Genomic DNA, 19,767 nt, shown 5'->3' with positions numbered 1-19,767 from the left:
ATGAAGAAGAACCCCACAGAATGGAAGGCATTTTTATCATCTACATATCCAACAAAGGATTAATACCCAGAATATATTAAGACCTCAAAAAACAAAGAGTCCAGGAAATAAATGATCCAATTAAGAAAAGGATTGGGGATCTACACAGAATGTTCTCAATAGAAGGAAGAAAAATGTGTATGAAATACCTCAAAAAGCGTTCATTATACTTAAAAATTAGGGAAATGCAGATTAAAACAACTCTGAGATTTCATCTCACCCCAGTCAGAATGGCTGAGATCACCAAACCACTGACACCAAATGTGAGTGAGGCCCTGGGGAAAAGGGCATGCTCATTCACATTTGTCAGAATGTAAATTGGTGAAGCCACTCTGGAAATCAATATGGAGAATGATTTAAAAAAAAAACTAAAAAAATAAAACTATGGTATGATCCAGCTAGATGAGTCTTTGGCAGATGCCCAAATGAGTCAACATCTTACTCCGCAGATACGTGCTCAGCAATGTTCATAGGCATCTTGTTTACAATAGCCAGGAAATGGAAACAACCTAATTGTCCCTCAACAAATGAGTGTATAATTAAAATGCAGCATCTATACACTGATGGAATGCTATTCAGCTGTAAAAAATAATGAAGTCATGAAATTTGAGGGTAAATGGATGGACCTAGTGATTTTTATATTTACTGAGGTAATTCAGATCCAGAAAGACAAATATTGCATGTTCTTTCTTATCTGTGGCTCATAGTTCCAAATCTTCAGATATGAGTATATAATATGGAGTTATCATAGAAGCAAGGAAAGTGTAAAGGGACCATAGGGGTGCTTGAGAGGGGAATAGCAGGATATGGGTGGTATTAAAAGGGAGATGGAGGAGGTCCTAACTAGGAGTAAGGTCTGTACAAAAGAAGGAGGAACAAATAGCATCAAGTTTGTTTGATAAAGCCTCAAGGAATTATTTTGTACTACACACACACACATACAGAGTAATACCACTTGGGCTACCAATGCTCCTGTAGGAACCATAGACTAAGCAACACTTCAATACCAGCCACAGGAACTTCTTCTCATGTGGCTAGTTCAGGGTAGTCCAGCTGACTTCCAAAACAATAAAGATTATTGTTGTTGCCCTTACATGCCTATCAGGGTTGAATATACATGCCTGTTTCTAAAGAGGTCACGCACTTAGGACAGGGGACTTTGATTTTCAAGCTGGATCTAACCTGAAGGTATACTTCCTACAGTCTAGCTTCCATAATGCCAGAAACTACCAGGAAACTGCCAAGGAAGAGAAGCAATCAATCAGTCCAACCCAACTTGTGGCACATATGAACCACAACTATAACCATGATGGCAAGGTAGTCATAAAGGCACAATAGTGACACTCACATGATTATGGTAGCCAACAATTGGTAAAGTGGACTTGAGACGTACTTAACATGAGGAAAAGCATGCCTGTTCATAGAAACCTAGCTATCTACGCAGGGCTAGTTAGATCATGGATTTTAAAAGAAAGTGTATGATTGCCACTTGCTACAATAGCTTAATTCCTTGACTACATCCTAAGTCCTATTTTTATGCACACAGATAAGTGTGGTTATTTCCTCTCATCAAAGAAAATGCCTAGCCCCAGTAGATATGTCTACAGCACAGCTGCTGTATCTGTCTGTAGCTCAGGAAAAATCACGATAAAGAAAAGGTTAGAAAGGTCAGAATTCTAGGATGTCTTCAGTGTGATTGCCTCTGTTAGAAATGGGTAGATAAATCAGCCCGAATAATGATAATATCCATAGCTACATCAACACAGAAAGGGGAGAATTTCATGGGGCCTCACCCTAGACGAAGACATCCAGACAAGTAAAGACTACTGAGAAGTAGAAAGTTGGTCTTTCCCATACGTGAGTTCTAGGAGTGGTTATTCAAGACAATGTTTTCAGCCCTGAAACCATGTAATAAGAACAACAAAAATGTATCCAGCAGGCTGTATTTACATATTTGTACACACACACACACACACATACACACACACACGCACACACACCATAAATGTAAAATTAATAATAAAATTAAAGGAGACTATCAATTTAAGAGTGGAGTGGGGAGGCATGGGAGGAGTCAAAGGCAGGTGACATGAGATGGGCTGCAAAGAGGAAAGTAAAGGGGGTAGTATAATTACATTTAAATTAAAACTGTAAAAAGGAAACATTTTTAAATGTTTTCTCTCAACCTAGGCCCCTTAACAAGTACAATATTCTTGATATATCAAGAGCATAACGAACTGTCAAGAAGACAGAAACGAGACAATGAAAGTTTATATGACAATGATTATAAGGTAAAGTTGTTTGAAAAGATTAATTTTGTATTTAGCAAAGAATATGCTATAGGCTTCTATTTCATATTTTAACTATTTGATAAGAAACTGAGTTCTAATCAGCTGGGACCAAAGCATGAACAGGTACTGGATATTTTCCTTCCTACAACACAAGTTAAATTTTTAACTCTACTAATGTTCCATCATACAATGTACATATACATTATATGCACATATGCATGTCATATAGTACATATGCACTCTGGTTGCAAACTTCCAAAGCACAAATTCTACAGGGGAAAATTTGTTTCACATGCCACCTTCTGTTGCATAATCCACCATTTACTCAATCTAAAATTATATTCACACTGCATTGATTTGTGGTGGTTGTTAGCTCTAAAACTGCCCATGGGTCTGATTCACCAGGATTCATCAATGCTAAGGCCATGGGTAAGTGCAGGCCCCATGTTCCTCTGGCCCTAAAAGGGATCTCATCACTAAAATAAGCTAAGAGGTTTTTCAGTCTCCACCTGACCACTTCTCACCCACATACGTATTGACTCATGAATTTCCCAAAAGCCAACCTCAAGCCAACGAAAGCAGATTTGTGAATCACTGAGCTCACAGCAACTCTTACTGCTTGGTCAATGTACATAATGGATACAAAAATTAATTAGAAAGTAGCAGCGAGGTATACAAACAAAAACGCTTAGGCAGCGTGGCGCAGCGGCGTCTCATTAGTGAAGCATTGTCCTGATGCACACCAAGCACCTGAGATAACACTGCAGTTCTCCCCTCCCCTCACTGACAGGGACGTTGGAGTGTGTTTAGACATTAGCTGAAGTACTTGAGAAATCAAGAGTATAAAATGCTTTAAAAAACAAGTATTTCATGCTTCTTTATGCTGAAGCACAGCTTTCCCTTACTGTCTGCTTAACTAGGTCAAATGAGCTTTCATGGACAAATGGCTGAGTAGGATATTAATCAGAACATGTGTTGTCATGATGATTTATCTCAACTGGGACCCTGAGCACTCCAGATGTTTGGTCTCTCAACCCACAAGGATGCTGGTTTCTCATGCTAATGGAAATTCATTTATTAAAGAAATAAGTCTACTTTTTTTCTCATTATATAGAAAGATCTAGCAAGATATATCTTAAGAGTACGAAATAGTGTCACCATCTGAAGAGGATGTATGCTTCCTTCTTGTTCAAAAAAAAAAAAAAAAAAAAAAAAAAAAAAAAAAGAAAAAAAAAAAGATTGGTTTAGCTACTTCTGGAAAATAACCTCAGAGTGTTTATCTTTGTGGAATGTGCAGTAGTACAGAGTTCTGAAAATAAGCCGAGCACTGGAATTAGTAATGGCTAATTTGCTAATTTTAAAGTAATTAGAAAGGATGCCAGGTCCCTGCTGCAGCAGCACCACCTTGGGTGTGGGAGAAGAGGTCAGGCAACTCAGTCAGGCAAAAGCAAGAGATCCCAAACTTTTGTCACTTTGGCATATTTTACATGTCATATGAGCTGAAGACACACTTAAGGGGTACCAAGTTTGTGACAATATGGTCAAGAAAGCCTCGTGAGAACCAAAATGTCTGAGAAAATCTGCTTTAAAGATAGTGAAGCTTCATCGGGATTAAGAACCAGGAAATAAATCATGAATGACTAAAAGAATAAGATAGGAACACATCTGTCTGAAAAGGAGACCAGCAGTATGCTACAGAGGAGGCTCATAGTCAAGACACTAGATACACAGATGGCACAGCCTCACTCTTCCTATCAGGTGCATCCCAATGGCATAGACAGATACCAGGACATTCCCTTTTATAGCCACCAGTGGTCCTCAGGAGTGAGGATGGAAGGAAGGTCACTAAGAAGTTCAATCAACTCCCCATGGTTATCAAATACAATAAGATCCACTAAAATAAGAAATATTTCTAATGTTATTTCCATATTTAAGTCAAACTAAGTTAAATAGACAGTAAATCTATTTCCTTTCAGTTGATTTCCTAAATTTAGAGCTTTAGTGACAAAAAGGAAAACATAAGTGAAAATTACCAAATTCTTTGCCATCACATCCTACCAAGAATTGGCTTTATCCCTGGTAAGGATTTTAAATGAAAATAGCATCCAAGTCTCCAAAACTTAATGTTCTCAGTCTTGCTAATTCCGAATGGGGAGCAATGACATGAAGCACAGTTACTCAGCCTGTTTTCCTATAAGCAAGCATACAAGCCATTGGGCCTACTCAGTCCCCCCTGAGTCACTTGCAGGTTGGTGTTACAGTTTGATGTCAGGGACAGAAGACAGGATTTGTCATCATTTACTGCAGCCAGTTCACTGGGACATCAGATCAAATTAATCACTGTGCCAATCAATATAATTCTTTCAAGTGCTTGGGAATAATTCAGGTTAGGAGCACAGTTCAAATAAGGCTTTAGGGAGATGGCCACATTTAACCCTCAATTCACTTACAATGGCATCATGCCAGTTATTTAAGCAAAGCTAAATGGTGATTGACTAGAACACACAGGGTTTGATCCTCAGTGGTGGTGGTGATGATGATGATGACGATGACGACGATGACGATATCTATGAAGTTCAAGTTTCCATATTGAAAATTAGGATCTTGATTTGATTCTAGTCCTTTGTGCTATAGGGACTCAGGTGGAAAGCATGGTCACTTAATTGCATGTCTGGGCAGGTGTCTGAGTGTTGAGTTTACAGAAGACACTATTCTTCCACAGAATAATTTCTGGGGTAGTCTGCTTGATTTGGTCTAAAGACAACTTACAAAGAGCCTCTGGGATTTGAGCAATCTTTCTTGTAGAGAGTAAAGCTGCGAACTCACCACTTTGAATTGCATTTTATTTGTGCATAAATCAATTCTTAGTCACAATTATTCAAGGAAGGCTCACTCACTAAGCAAGTGGTTTCTGGTTGCATGAGCAAGTTGGTGAGGAATTACAGGTGTGAGCTACCTGTTATTATATAATAAGACACTTGGAATTAATTTTCTGATTGTTTTTAAAAGGAGCAGCTTAAAACCCAGTTTCACATATGAAAGTAAAGACAGATGTCATTGTGGCTACAGCAAGAGTGGTTGATAGACTCCCTCAACCTTTATTCTTATTATATTATGTGTATGGTTATTTTACCTGCATATATATGTCTATGCCATATGCATGCAGTGCCTGGAGATGCCAGAAGAAAGTGTCTTATCCACAGAACTGGAATTGTGAGCCAACATGTGTGTGCTGGAAATCAAACCCTCTGCAAGAGCAAAGTGGTATTAACTGCTTAACCATCACTCGAGCCTCCATTTATTTTTTGAGACCATGTCTTATGTAGTCCAGGGATATCCTTGGACTTCTTTTTCAAGTATTTCTATTTACTGTTTGAGAATTTTATATAAGTACACAAAGTACAAAGTGTTTTGATCAGCACCATTCCTAACTCCTTTTAATAAGTATTTAAGTTATTTCACTCACTTTTTTTATTTCTCAATTTGATTAGGCATTCTATGGAAACTATTCCTCAGCTTATATCAAATAAGATGTCATCGGGGAGATAAAACGTAAAGAAAATATGACACCCTTCACAAAAGCCACTTCACAGAAGCTCTCTTTATCTGAATATCATGTCCATATATGACAGGATGCCCAGGATGGAGACTGGATTACAAGTGCAACAATTAAGTTTGTATCACAGGTGAAGGTAGATGTCCACACCTAGTAGATCCAAATGGGAAAGGTAATATAATTGTAACTCTGAAATCTGAATGAGTGGAAAGTTGTTTATGTAAAGTTAAAGCTGTATCAATGAAACACCTCACATAACAGGGCCATTCGTGACACTACAGGCTCATTATACTGTAGGCCTATTTCTACAGCTGAAGGCTCATTCACGACAGCTGAGGGCCCATTCCTTCATGAAGTGGGTCTACAGTGCAAACTGATGCATGATGTACATTGCACTGCAGACCTATTCTCGTCACTGCAGGCTTATTCTATTTGATCTTGTATTGTCACTGTCTTCAGTACTTGTTCTTGATAGTGAAAACTGGAGTCTAAGAAACTGTATTTTGATTCCTACACCAACACTGAACGCATTTTCATGTTTATTTCTCACCAAAAGTAATAAGTTACTCTAGATAAAAAATGTGAAAACTGAAAACATTAAACATATCCTATTTAGGTTGCACAATCAATAATAGTTCTAAGTTCATATATTAGCAATGTGTATCCCTCTACTGAACGACAATCATCAGGTCTAGAAACAAGTTTATATGAACTTTGCAATAAAGACTGTCAGGCAGGAAAAGGAGGCATACAGAAAATATTCATGATGAGAAAGTATGCTAGAGAGCAAAAGACACAGTGGGGAATTTGTGACTTTCTATGGAGAGATGATAGTCCTCTTTAAATGCATGAGTTCTCATTGGGGTAGAATGTAAGACACAATGAACAGAATCACTTCCCTCCTGGCACAGTGCTGACAAGTTCGCAGTAGTGAAACACTCTATAGAAATCGTGATGAGAATGACGCTCTTACCATCTGTTTTCTTTGACTCATTTCCGGTGTTGGAGTGATCCTTCTTGTCGGCCTTATTTTTACCCTCTTTCAAGTCACCTGAAAGCAATAAGCATGGCACACTGAATGCGTACAGCTGGGGAAGGAGAAAACGTAAAACCTGCCAGGATGAGACACAGTGCAGCACAGAGGCTTGAGGGACCATGCACCCTAGTTTTAGTATCTTTTGTCACCATATGATAGGTTCTGAAAATTGGATTACACCCAGAAATTAAAATGAAAATATCCATTCAGTTTTATTGTTAATCTGTGAAGTGAGGGAAACCTGGAATACAGGTAAGGTCTACTAATTCATTGCCATGGTTTAGTTTTCTATCTGCAGGATGGGGATAATTGCATCTACTTTGCATACAGGCCAGTGGGCAGATGCACTTGAGCCATGTAAGTGCTAAACAGAACATGTGGCATACTGCTCAAAGGCATTGCTCACCATCCTGACAAAGAACTATCCTAATAAATGAGGTTATCAAAATAAACCATTTCCAAAGTTACAAATACTATTCTCACACATGTGAGCAAACATATGTAAAGAATATATACAACTCAACGATGAGGAAATGAGAGAAAAGATGATTTTACGAATATCTAAGGAGGGGGGCATTTATGAGCATTTTAGAAATGCATTAAAACATGGCTGTTATGTAATAGGCAGAGTGTTTATAACTGAAGAATAATGCACGTGATCTTCTGATAATCTATACAAGTAAAAAAATCTCTTATTAAGGAAATAGCTTTACCACTATATGAATCAAGAACCAAATTGAACATTTAAACACAACTGAATTCCTAAAACAATGGGTTAACAAGTTTGGGGCCAATTTGGGCAGCCACCTGTTAGAGCCAGTGACATTTTGCTGGCACCAAGGCACACGACATACTCATATCTTCGTATTGTCTGTGGCAGTTTTCTTTTGTAACAATACAGTTGAATGTGGGCAGCAGAGAGAGAGAGAGCTTACAAATGTTGCCTATGTGGCCGCCTTCAGAACAACAAGCAAGCTCGTGTTGGGGTAGTCATCTGTGCTGATCTGCTTTGTAATAGGAGAAGCACTGAAAAGGATGGATTCTCTACACCAGCCTTATTTTGAGGTCTCTGAATTTCTCTTACTAGTTTTACTAATGCGCCCTTTCTTTTCAGCCCGCATGCAGCCAAGAATACCTTACAACTCAAATAATGTGTAGTTACAGAAGCAAGAAGATCCTACTAATAAATGCAATGGGAAGAGGCAGCAGGGTATGCACGAGTAAAGAACTTTATCCTTTGCCTGTGTGTGCTGCAGTGTACTAAGTGCACATCACAGCATACAGCTCTGCAGTGAAATCTTGTAACAATTGCAGTGTGAAGGAACCCCAGTGGAGAGTGGAGGAATGCACCACAGACTCCTCCTTCAAGTCAGCAACTTACCAACTCACATTAAAGCATCCCTTGGCACCACTGTAGCCATAAGGGCAAAGGCTATCCAGTCCACCCAGGCCACACAGAGTGGACTGCCACCAACACATGTTCTAGACATGACTCTGGTTTGACCCCAGACATATTTTTTGGTTCCAGGGAAGCAATAACAGGCTGCATGCATTGCTCCAATTTCAAAGGCCCAGCTCTCCTCACACTACCTGAGGGCTTCTGGTGACACACTTTAGATTGCAGGCTCTTTTGCCATTTTCACTTCAAAGGCCTTTTGCTTATAGATCCAGAAAGACACGGTAATACTAGGATAATCTGAGGCTATTTTGGGTTATGATATATTCTATAGAGTATATACCTTTAATGTGACTAAACTAATTAAGCTAAACTAATTAAATTAGAAATCAGCAAATTTGTAAGGTTTGCTTTTACTCTTAATTCTGAAATAGGATGAACGGATTGGCTGGAAGGATGAAGAAGGGATGTTTAGGGCCTGTTCAGGATTGGTTTAGCGGGAGAGCATGATTATTATCCTCCGAATCACCATTGAAGCAAAAAGAGTTCCTTTGGGTTCCTATGGAAGAATCCAACATTTAAGAGTGTTAGTGATAGACAGGGCATCTCGAGTCCTGTGGTTAAATTAGTCCCTGGAAGTTTTCCACAGTCTATCTCCCTCTTATGAACTTTAAACTTTCATATTCCACATGGGCTGTGGCATCCAAAAATTGACCATCTGACCCATTCCAGAAAGTGTGTACCATCCCTGTCTTCTGGACAGCAGGCAGGTCGGCATCCCTCTGTCTCCACCTCCTCCTAGTGGCACTGGGCATGGCAGATAATAAGCAAGGGAATGGGGGTGTTCAAAAGCCAACACTCTCTCCTTGATTATTACTTGTTCCCAGCAAAGGGAAAGTGACACCAATTCCTGTTTGTCATATCATTATCACCCCAAAAAAAGCTTTTCCCTGGGAGCCCCTACTCACCATTCTGCTGCTTTTCTCCCGCCTTGTCAGCTTTGTGGTTCTTCCCACGAGGGTTGTCACCTTTGGTTCGTGTAGCATTGACTTGACTCTTTGCTTCTCCGGATGTCTTTTTCTCAGCTTTGGTGGTTGTCCCTTCTTCAGCTTGGCCTTTGGCTTCCATTTCCTTCTGCTTTTCCTCAGCAGCCAGGCGAGCTTTCTCTTCAGCCTCCTTCTTGGCTTTCTCTTCTGCATCCACAGCAATGAGAGAAGGCAGAGGACAGAGAAAGAGAGGTCTACTGTTAGGAAAACTGCCTCTTGGGAAAAATAATCAACAACAATGATGTTCATGGGAGCAAGTCCACTGAAAGGACACAAGGGTGAGAGCATTGGATATTTTCTTGGTTAATTCGAGTCAGACTTACCTGTGTATTAGGATATCAATAATATAGATCACTTCTAAAAGTATTGGGTTAGATGAGGGGACTGGAGTACATAATAATGCCAATACAAGGTATTGCATGCAAACTGCTGTTCCCACTGATGATAAGTTTTAGTGAGTGTGTCCTCATGCTAGATACTATACTCAGCAGTTTTCAAATGTTGTTTCTATTCACCCTCAAGACTGCTTTGCACTCTATTTTATGGTCACGTCATAATCGTGCTGGAGAGACAAAAAATAAGGCATGGACAATTGACTAGGGAACAAAATGTCAGGGAAAATAGACATCATTAGAAGAATATAAACTCAAGCCAGAGTTTATAAAGTTAAAACTAGGAAGAGGTAAGCTAAGCCTCCCAAAACTAAAGACAAGCCCTAAACTTGATGCTGGGGATATGACAACAAGCATGACAAAAACATGTAGATAATAATTAAGTAAATAAATGGCTCAGATAATTTTGAGTGTTGAAAGTATTTTGCAGGAATTGAATACAAAGTGACAGGACACGATGGAACACAGTCAGCACAGGGCAGGAGGTGACTTTAGACAGAGGAGTGGAGAAGGCCATATCCTGAGTGATGAGAAGCAGACCAGGAAATCCTCTGTAGAAATTTCAACATTTATCAAAGAAACTAGACAGTGTGAATGCTTTGAGAAGAACTGTTTATTGTGTTTCTGGATGTTGAACTGGCCCCCAATGGTGCTTTGAGGATGGAAACAACCATCAACCTCACCACTGCTTGGCAAAGCATATTGCACACATAATGTGCTCCCAAAGGGTTTGATGAAGCCATGAAATATCGTTCATGCATACAATTTACATGAGATACCAAGTAACCCAGCACCTTAGACTGATAGGAGACCAACGTATGCAGACTCTCTGGTCCTTCGCTTCCTTAATTTATGATATAGTTTAAAAGATGATCTTTTGTGTACCCATGCTGTACTAGTGCCTTGCCCAGACATCATCAGGGAAGTCTCCTCCAGTAGCAGAATGGAACAATAGATATCCACAGCCAGACATTATGCAGAGAATGAGACATCTTAGAACACAAAGTCCTACATTAGATATCTCCATCAGGGCTCAGGAGATCCAGCTGAAGAGGAGGCAGAAAGAGTTTTAAGAGCCAGAGGGCATGGAGGACACCAAGGAAACAAGGTTCTCTAATCCAACATGAGCAAAACTCATATGAACTCATAGAGATTGAGGCAGCAAGCACTTTCCCTGCACTGGTTGGCTCCAGGTCCCTTGTGTCTATGGCTTCCAGTTTATTATTTTAAGGGATTCCTGAGTTTGAGAATGAATAGGTCTCTGATGCTTGTACCTTCACTTGGGCTCCTCTTCTGTTTCTTTGTATTGTCCAAACACAATGTGATTGCTTTTATTTTATCTTATTATAATTTATTTTGCTGCATTTTACAAAAAATGACTGTTTTATTGTACAGAGAGAAAAAGAAGCAAAGAAAGGCAAAGTCATTCATATTTAGAATGCACAATCAAAGGAGATTAGCTATGGCCACCTTCACGGAATCATTACTGAATGCATGGCAAACTTACAACACTCAAAATATCTCCAAACTGAGAATCATCTAAATAAAATCTGAAGCTGTTAAATTGTAGTTTACTATGGAAGATCATAAAACATTACCTTAGAAAGAAAAACTCATTTGACAACTGAGTCAGACCAATTTTCCACATGGGATGTAGAAAAGCAACTGAGAAGAAGTGAGGAAGCATTTGGAAAGGAAATCTGTTTTTGCTCAAGTGAAGCTGACATGGGAAAGTTATTTTAAATTAGCAAAGGGCAGCTCTTAATACATTGTGAACAAATCAGATATAATCCTGTCCCACAGTATGACTCCCTTCTTTGCAACAACCTTCTAGTAAATTCTAGCCATGATCCAACAATTCTTTTTGGGTTGTCCCATCACATTCTGCCTCTGGCTTGTGCAAGTATCATCATCCATAGTACACAAAGAGAGAGTATTGAAGAGAGACAATAGCAAACACATACAAGACTAAAATTACATCTAAACAAGGTTGGTTTCTTGCTCTCCACAAGAAGACTTCTTTCTATTCTTAGGGGGAATTTATTGCTGTAAATACTTTCATCTACAGTGAGAGGAAATCAGTGAGACACTGATAATCTACACAGACATGCATGTTCCAGTGATGGCATGCACAAGGAGAAGTCATTTATCAAGTCTTAGGTCTATACTCCCTGGCATCATTCCAGGGCTGCAAACTTTACGGTTTGTTTTCTTTTGCTCCTCTTTCAACGTATTTGTGTTGATGTAACCCAATAAGAAAATGAATGGAAATCAACTCAAGAGTTTGAGTGCAGCAGAGCCCTTGGAATCTTTAAGATCTGGGGCTTCCTGTATAACAGCTGGGGCTGCTCACACAGGATGTATGGACAGACTTTAGAAATGCACTTGAGTCTGTTCAATTTGCCCATATAAGTGACAATCCTATAAATTCCTTAGTGGAAATGCCACTGGCTACTTATCCGTTGATCTACTCTGAACTGCTGAACTAAACAGGAGAGAAAGAGATGGGGGAGAGAGGATGGGAATATGAACATTAGATAAGAGATAGGAATCTAATTGGCCAATATAAGCATACATATAATCTCTCAATAGCACTCCATACAGAAGCAGGCAGGGTACTAAGGGTATTCCTTCTAAGAGTTCAGAATGTGGTCGTATAGCAGCTTTCTTCATACACTAGCTGATAGAAAATTTTAATCAGTATTAAAAATCCAAAACTGTTCAGAAGTTGTCTCCTGTGCCAATGAGTTCAAGGCCGATCTCCACTTTCTGTTCTAACAGATTTAGTGTTTCCGTGTTCATAGTGAGGTCTTTGATCCACTTGGATTTAAGTTTTGTGAAGAGTGATTAATATGGATCTATTTGCATTTTCTACATGTAGACATCCAGTTAGACCAGCAGTATTTGTTGAAGATGCTTTCTTTTTTTATTGTATTGTTTTGGTATTTTTGTCAGAAATCAAGTGTCTGTGGATGTGTGGGTTTATTTCTTCAATTTGACTCCATTGATCAACTAGTTTATTTCTATGCCAGTACCATTCAGTTTTTATTACTATTTCTCTGTAGTGCAGCTTGAAATTAGGAATGGAGATACTTCCAGAAGTTCTTTTATTGTAGAGAATTGTTTTAGCTATTCTGGATTTTCTGTTTTTCCATGTGAAGTTTAGGATTGCTCAACTATGTTCACGGCAGCTTTATTTTTAATAGCCAAAAACTGGAAACCACCCAGATGTCCCTCAACTGAAGAATGGATAAAGAAACTGGGGCACATTTACACAATGGAGTACTGCTCAGCTATTAAAAACAAAGACATCTTGGAATATGCAGGCAAATGGATGGAACTAGAAAAAAATCATCCTGATTGAGGTAACTCAAACCCAAAATGACATGCATGCATATAGCATAGAATAACCATGCTTCAATTCAGAGACCCAAAGAAGATAAGTAACAAAGAGGACCCAAGGGAGGATTCTTAAATTTCATTCAGAAGGAGAAATACTGTAGACAGTGGAAGTGGTTGAAGAAAGGGAACAGAGTAGGGAATGAGAAGGGAAATGAGGGTTGACATCAGACCCGGTAAGAGTTGGGTGGAAGGACAGAGGGCTTGCAGGGAGAAGAGAAACTGTGGGTGGGAGCATCTTTGTGACAAGCTGGAGAGCTATGACAGTATAGGATCCTGAGAAGATATAGGGGTGTCTCTAGCTGAGAATCCTAGTAGCAGTCATCATGAGGACTGAAGAGGCCACCCTCTAACTGGACAGGATTCTTAATCAGGACTCTTAATGGAGGGAGAACACTAGCCCACCCCACAAAACTTCAACCCAAAATGTATCCGGCCTATAAGATGTGCAGTGATAAAAATAGAGAGATTAACCAATGGAATGCCCAACCAATGCCTCCCCAACCTGAGACTCACACTATGGGAAAAAGCCAACACCTGATAGATACTCTGCTAAGCTTGAAGACAGGAGCCTAACATAGCTGTCCCCTGAGAGGGTCCACCCAGCATTAGATTGAAAGAGATGCTAAGACTCACAGCCAAACACTGGGTGGAATGCAGAAAGACTTGTGGAAGTGGGGGGGGGATTGGGGGAAGGATAGAATGGAGGAAACAGGAGTTCCAAAAGAAGACCAATAGAGCCAGATAGCCTGGACCTAAGGGAGAGGAAATTGAAGCACCAACCAATGGCCATGCATGGACTGGATGGACCTAGGCCCCCTACATGTATGTAGCAGATGGGCAGCTCAGGCTTCATGTGGGTCCCCTACTAAGGGGAGCAGGGGTTCTCTCTGACATGGACTCTGTTGCCTGGTTTTTGATCACTTCCTCCCGACAAGGCTTCCAGGCCACAGAAGAAGAGGATGTGCTCAGTCCTGATGAGACTTGGTGTGCTCAGGTGGGTTGGTGGCCAGGGGACAGGGATGGGGGCAGCTTCCTTTTTCTGAGGAGTAGGGAGGGAGCCTAGAGACAAGAGGGAGGGAGGAAGGGTGAGACTCGGAGGAGAGGAGAGAAAGAACTATGATTGGCATGTAAAGTGAATTTAAAAAATCAAAACTGAAGAAAATATGTTAGCGATACATAACAAAAGTGCAAAGGTTATTGTTAAAATAGAACTAAATGTTAAGGATATAATTTGAGGCAATTATTTAAAAATAATGTGCTGGGCTTGACAGTTGGATCAGTGGTTAAAAGTACTTGCTGCTCTCACACAGGAGAATGTGTTAATCTGCAACCCACCCCTAACTCCAGTTCAAGGAGACCTGGCTTTCTCTTCTGATTGTTGAGGGCATCAGGCATGCACATGATCACATATTCATAGGCAAAACACTTGTGTACAAAGAGAAATCTAATTTTTTTTAATGTGCAAAGTTAAGTCAACATGGTTCTTCTAATCACTAGTCTGGGAACTTCCTAGTATTCAGCAAAAGCCAAGTACTGATAAGCAAGCAAAAAAATATTTTCTCAACAAGTGCAGATATTTTCACTATATATCATATGTAATATGTTATCATGTTTACCAGGATTCACTGTCCAGTAAAGAAACTTAAAGCAAGTTTGTGGGAGAGTAGACATAGGTAGTATAACTAGAGACTCACTAAAGTCAATGGCATAGGATAAATGGGCTGGGCAGACACTGCAGGATATTTTAGCAACAATATTATTCTTAATATATAAAATTTATTACAAGTCAGCAATAAGAATGTGGATATCCTAATGAGAAATGATAGTAGAGAAAAATAGGTAGTTTTATTGTTCTTGTATCTGAGGGGGGAAATTTTTTTTTTTTTTAAGACCAAAGTAGAATTTGGTATGAAAAGATTTTAGAATTCTTATCTCTATGGACAGAAGAATCTCATGCAGTTATTTGAACTTTTACATTTATAACAATATTATATGCAGCCATGACCTGGAACCCTAACCCTCAGCAATGAACATATAGCTCAATGATTGTATTCCAGACAGTATTACATCAGAATATTCAGCATCAGGACAAAAAGTCCAAGGTAGGAAAAAATAAAAAAATAAAAAAACAGAAAAATGTACAATGTAGGTGGCATTACACTATAAAACTGATTTGTGGAGGAAAGTTTACTATGTCTATACACACCTGAGGAAAACTGGGTTGGTTCAGAGTATCAGCAAGTTACTGACATTTGAATATGGCAGAATGATTTTATGTTCTTCTACAAGTATGTTTTAAATAGTTCAGCTTTTGTGATCTAAGCATATTATTCCATTACTAGGAAATGAATGTGTAAACTGTATTAAATTATGGGTAGAAATTAATAAATTTTTATACCCAGAAATTTTAGGGTAGAAATGGTTTTGATGCTTGGATTCAGACCTGGGACAAGCAGGTTAAATGGGACAAGGTGCTCATTTAGCCAAAATGAACCTGGCCCCTAGGTTGTCCCAGCATCCCTCAATCCCTACCTGTAACAGGGTGTGGCTAGCATACCCCTTGCCCTCTGCCCTGAACTCTCCAGCCCAGGGCCTAGGATTCCCCTCCCCCAAAAGCTCTTCCCTATATAATTCAGGCCCCCTCTTTTCTCTCTCCTTCTCTCTGCATGTGTATTTTCTTTCTGTATCTCTCCCCCTGCTTTTCCTTCTCCCTCTGCATAGCAACTTCCCTAGCCCCATTCCTTGGGACCAGTGAACCCAACCAGGAGCTGCCCCCAATAAACTTACATTTATATACACCAGTTTGGCTTGAATTGGCTCATTTCACTGGCAGAGATAACTTATTGTGTGACCCAGAAAACAATTCAAAATACTGATCAACTCTTTCCTAACAAGTGTGAAAGCTGGTCTAAACAACTTTGCAATTCAGGTTGGATAACATAACCTAAACTATATCCCATTTCCTTAAAATGTGTGTTCAAATGCCCATGGAAGGCAACTTGCCTCAAAGTTAGTCTGATGGGGATTCTTCTGGTGCACTGTGTATACAAATGTTGATTTCTGTGCTTTGAGATCTGGCTGCAGTCTGGACATGGACATTGTCATGATTATTAAGCAATGTTGTGTAAACATTGTTCCTCATTTATTTCTTTTTGGCTAATAGAAAGCTGAAAAGTGGGCACAATAGTACATTCCTGTAATCCCAGCACTCAGGGAGTGAAAAGTAGCTAGATCTCTGTGAGTGTGAGCCCAGCTGGGTCTGCAGAATGAGTCCAAGATAGCCAAGGGTACACAGAGAAACCCTGTCAGCAGCAGCAGCAGCAGCAGCAGCAGCAGCAGAAGAAGAAGAAGAAGAAGAAGAAGAAGAAGAAGAAGAAGAAGAAGAAGAAGAAGAAGAAGAGAGGAGGAGGAGGAGGAGGAGGAGGAGGAGGAGGAGGAGGAGGAGGAGGAAGAGGAGGAGGAGGCAGCAGCAGCAGCTGAGCAGCCTATAGCTTGGTGAGAGAGGACAAGGATATTGGACTTCCTTTCCCAGTTGAGGGGTCTCAAGTAGAGACCACAAGGTAGTAGAAGTCTCCATGAGACTATGCCATGATAAGTGGCCAGAAGGAGCACCAGGAGGAATTCTATAGTGAAAGTTTTGCTTTCTTTAAAAACACAGTTATGTAATGTAAAATGTTTTTGTTTTAATCCAAAGTGTGAGATATAGGGTTGCCTTTAGTTTGTAGATAGCTGATAATATCCTTGAATAGCTCAGAGAGGGGCTTGGTCTTTTCCAGTTGGAGTACTCTGAGAGGGAAAATACCAGAACCTAAAGAGAAAAAAAAGGAATGCTTCAAAAAGGAACAGTCCAAGAGAGAACATTTCAGATGGTTGGAGGAGGAAAAGGGCTGCTGGTTTGTCCTCTTTGCTGTTTTCTGCTTAGCTGGACTGCTGGATATCCTGGCTACAAATATTTGAATTGCCCCAGGGCACTAAAACTAAAGAGGTCTACCTCCCCTTCCCTTCTAACCTTTCTGTCTTATCTAGGGATGGGGGGTTGGGAGAGAGGCAGAGGTATAATATAATCCAAATAAAGTAGATAAAAAGTACACCTACAGAGTTCATAATAAGACCAGAGAGTTATAGCAGAAGGCTAAGGCATGACTAGATGTCAGGGAAAGGAGCATGTGGCTGATAAGTAGGCAGACTAGCATATTTGGGTTAGAATAGATAAATATATGCCCAGTTATAATGCTTAAAGCTTGTTGAATAACTCTAATAGGTCTCCATGTCAATTATTTAGGATCTAAAGCAGGTAGTAGAAAAGACTCCGACTAATACCATAATTCTATACGAGTCCTTTGGAATTCAACAACAACAACAAAAAAAAACCAATGAGAAAAACAATTTGAGATCATTTATTCAAATTGACTATAAGTGCAAATCAAATTTCCCCTTCATATCAGTCAGTCCACAAACAGCATAATTTGACACTAAAATTGTGAGCTGAGTTGAGTGGACACTGTCATAGCCAGTGTTTTAATCCTGTTACACAGGTCCAAACTTCCTCTCTAATCTATTTGAATAACAGCCACCTAAATGCTTAAAAAGCATTTGACAAAACCCAACACCCACATATGCGAAAAGTCGTGGAGAGATTAGGGCTACAAGGCACACATTTAAACACAATAAGGCAATATACAGTTACCCTATAGCCAAAACAAACTAAATGGAGAGAAACATAAATCAGGGATAAGACAAGGCTACCCACCCTCTTCATATCTCTTCAATATAGTCCTTGAAGTCCTAGCTAGAGCAATAAGACAAGTAAAGGAGCTCTAGGGAATATAAATTGGAAAGGAAGAAGTCAAACTATCACTATTCGCAGATGACATGATAGTATATATAAGTGACCACAAAAATTCTACCAAGGAACTCCTACAACTGATAAACACCTTCAGCAACGTGGCTGGATACAAAATCAACTAAAAAATCAGTAGCCCTCCTGTATACCCATCACAAACAGACTGAGAAAGAAATTAGAGAAACTACACCCTTTACAATAGCCACAAAAACAAAATATCTTGGTATAAGTCTAACCAAGCAAGTGAAAGACCTATATGAAAAATATTCAAGTCTCTAAAGAAAGGAACTGAAGAAGATGTCAGAAGATGAAAAGATCTCCCATGCTCATGGATGAGGAAAACCAACATAATAAAAATGGCCATCTTGCCAAAAGCAACAACAGATTCAATGCAATCCCTACCAAAATACCTACACAATTCTTTACAGACCATATGAATTTTAACTTCATATGGAAAAACAAAAAACCCAGAATAGCTAAAACAATCCTGTGCAATAAAAGATCTTCTGGAGGAATCTCCATCCATTATCTCAAGCTGTACTATAGAGTAACAGTAATAAAAATGGCATGGTACTGTCACAGAAATAGGCTAGTTGATCAATAGAATCAAACTGAAGATCCAGAAATAAACCCACGTACCTCTGGACACTTGATTTTTTACAAAGAAGCCAAATCTATACAATGGAAAAAAGATAGCATCTTTAGCAAATGGTTCTGGACTAACTGGATGTCTACATGTAGAAAAATGCAAATAGATCTATATTTTTCACCTTGCATAAAACTTAAGTCCAAGTAGATTAAAGACCTCAACATAAAACCAGGCACACTAAATCTGTTAGAAGAAAAAGTGGGAAAGAGCCTTGAAATTATTGGCACAGAAGATAGCTTCCTAGACAGAACTGTAATAGCCTAGGCTCTAAGGTCAACAATTAATAAATGAGACCTCATGAAACTGAAAAGCTTCTGTAACACAAAGGACACTGTCAACAGAACAAAATGATAGCCTATAGACTGGGAAAAGATCTTCATCATCCCTGCATCTGACAAAGGTCTAATATCCAAACTTTATAAGGAACTCAAGAAATTAAACACCACCAAACCAAATAATCCAATTAAAAATGGGGTACAGAGCTAAACAGAGAATTCTCAACAGATGAATATCAAATGGCTGAGAAACACTTAAAACAATACTCAATATCATCAGCAAAATGCAAGTCAAAAAGACACCAAGATTCTTACACCTATCAGAATGGCTAAAATCAAAAACTCAAGTGATAGCACATGTTGGCGAGGATGTGGAGAAAGGAGAACTCTCTTCTATTGCTAGTAGGAATGTAAACTTGTACAAGCACTTTAGAAATTAGTCTGGTGCTTTCTCAGAAAAATTTGAATAGTACTACCTCAGGACCCAGTGATACCACTCCTGGACATACACCCAAAAGATGCTCCACCATACAAGGACATAAGCTCAACTATGTTCATGGAACCTTTATTCATAATAGCCAGAATCTGGAAACAACCCTGATGCCCCTCAACTGAAGAATGGATAAAGAAACTGTGGTGTATTTACACATTGGAACACTATTCGGCTATCAAAAACAAGGAAATCTTGAAATTTGTAGGCAAATGGATGGAACTAGAAAAGACCATCCTGAGTGAGGTAACCAGATCCAGAAAGACATGCAGGGTAGAGGCTCTACAAGTGGATATTAGACCAATACAGAAGTCCTCTGAGAAACTCCACCTAGCAGGGGTTCAGGAATGAT

At 39.4% G+C, this 19,767-nt stretch overlaps 1 protein-coding gene across 3 annotated transcripts in view; it reads right to left on the bottom strand.

Moving 5' to 3' along the window:
* Pde1c (phosphodiesterase 1C) overlaps positions 1-19,767 on the bottom strand; it is a 475,928-nt gene that overhangs the window by 48,376 nt on the left and 407,785 nt on the right. For all 3 annotated transcript variants that reach the window (XM_051152305.1, XM_051152303.1, XM_051152304.1), the window contains exons 16-17: positions 9,287-9,511; positions 6,860-6,937 (exon numbers count right to left, since the gene is read on the bottom strand). In XM_051152305.1, coding sequence (XP_051008262.1) covers positions 6,860-6,937; positions 9,287-9,511 — 303 coding nt within the window. The remainder of the gene's footprint in view (positions 1-6,859; positions 6,938-9,286; positions 9,512-19,767) is intronic.

Source organism: Acomys russatus, chromosome 10 (genome assembly GCF_903995435.1).
Source record: "Acomys russatus chromosome 10, mAcoRus1.1, whole genome shotgun sequence".
Classification (NCBI taxonomy): domain Eukaryota; kingdom Metazoa; phylum Chordata; class Mammalia; order Rodentia; family Muridae; genus Acomys; species Acomys russatus.
Note: the sequence above shows the minus strand (reverse complement) of the source record. Positions and strands in the feature narration are given on the sequence as shown.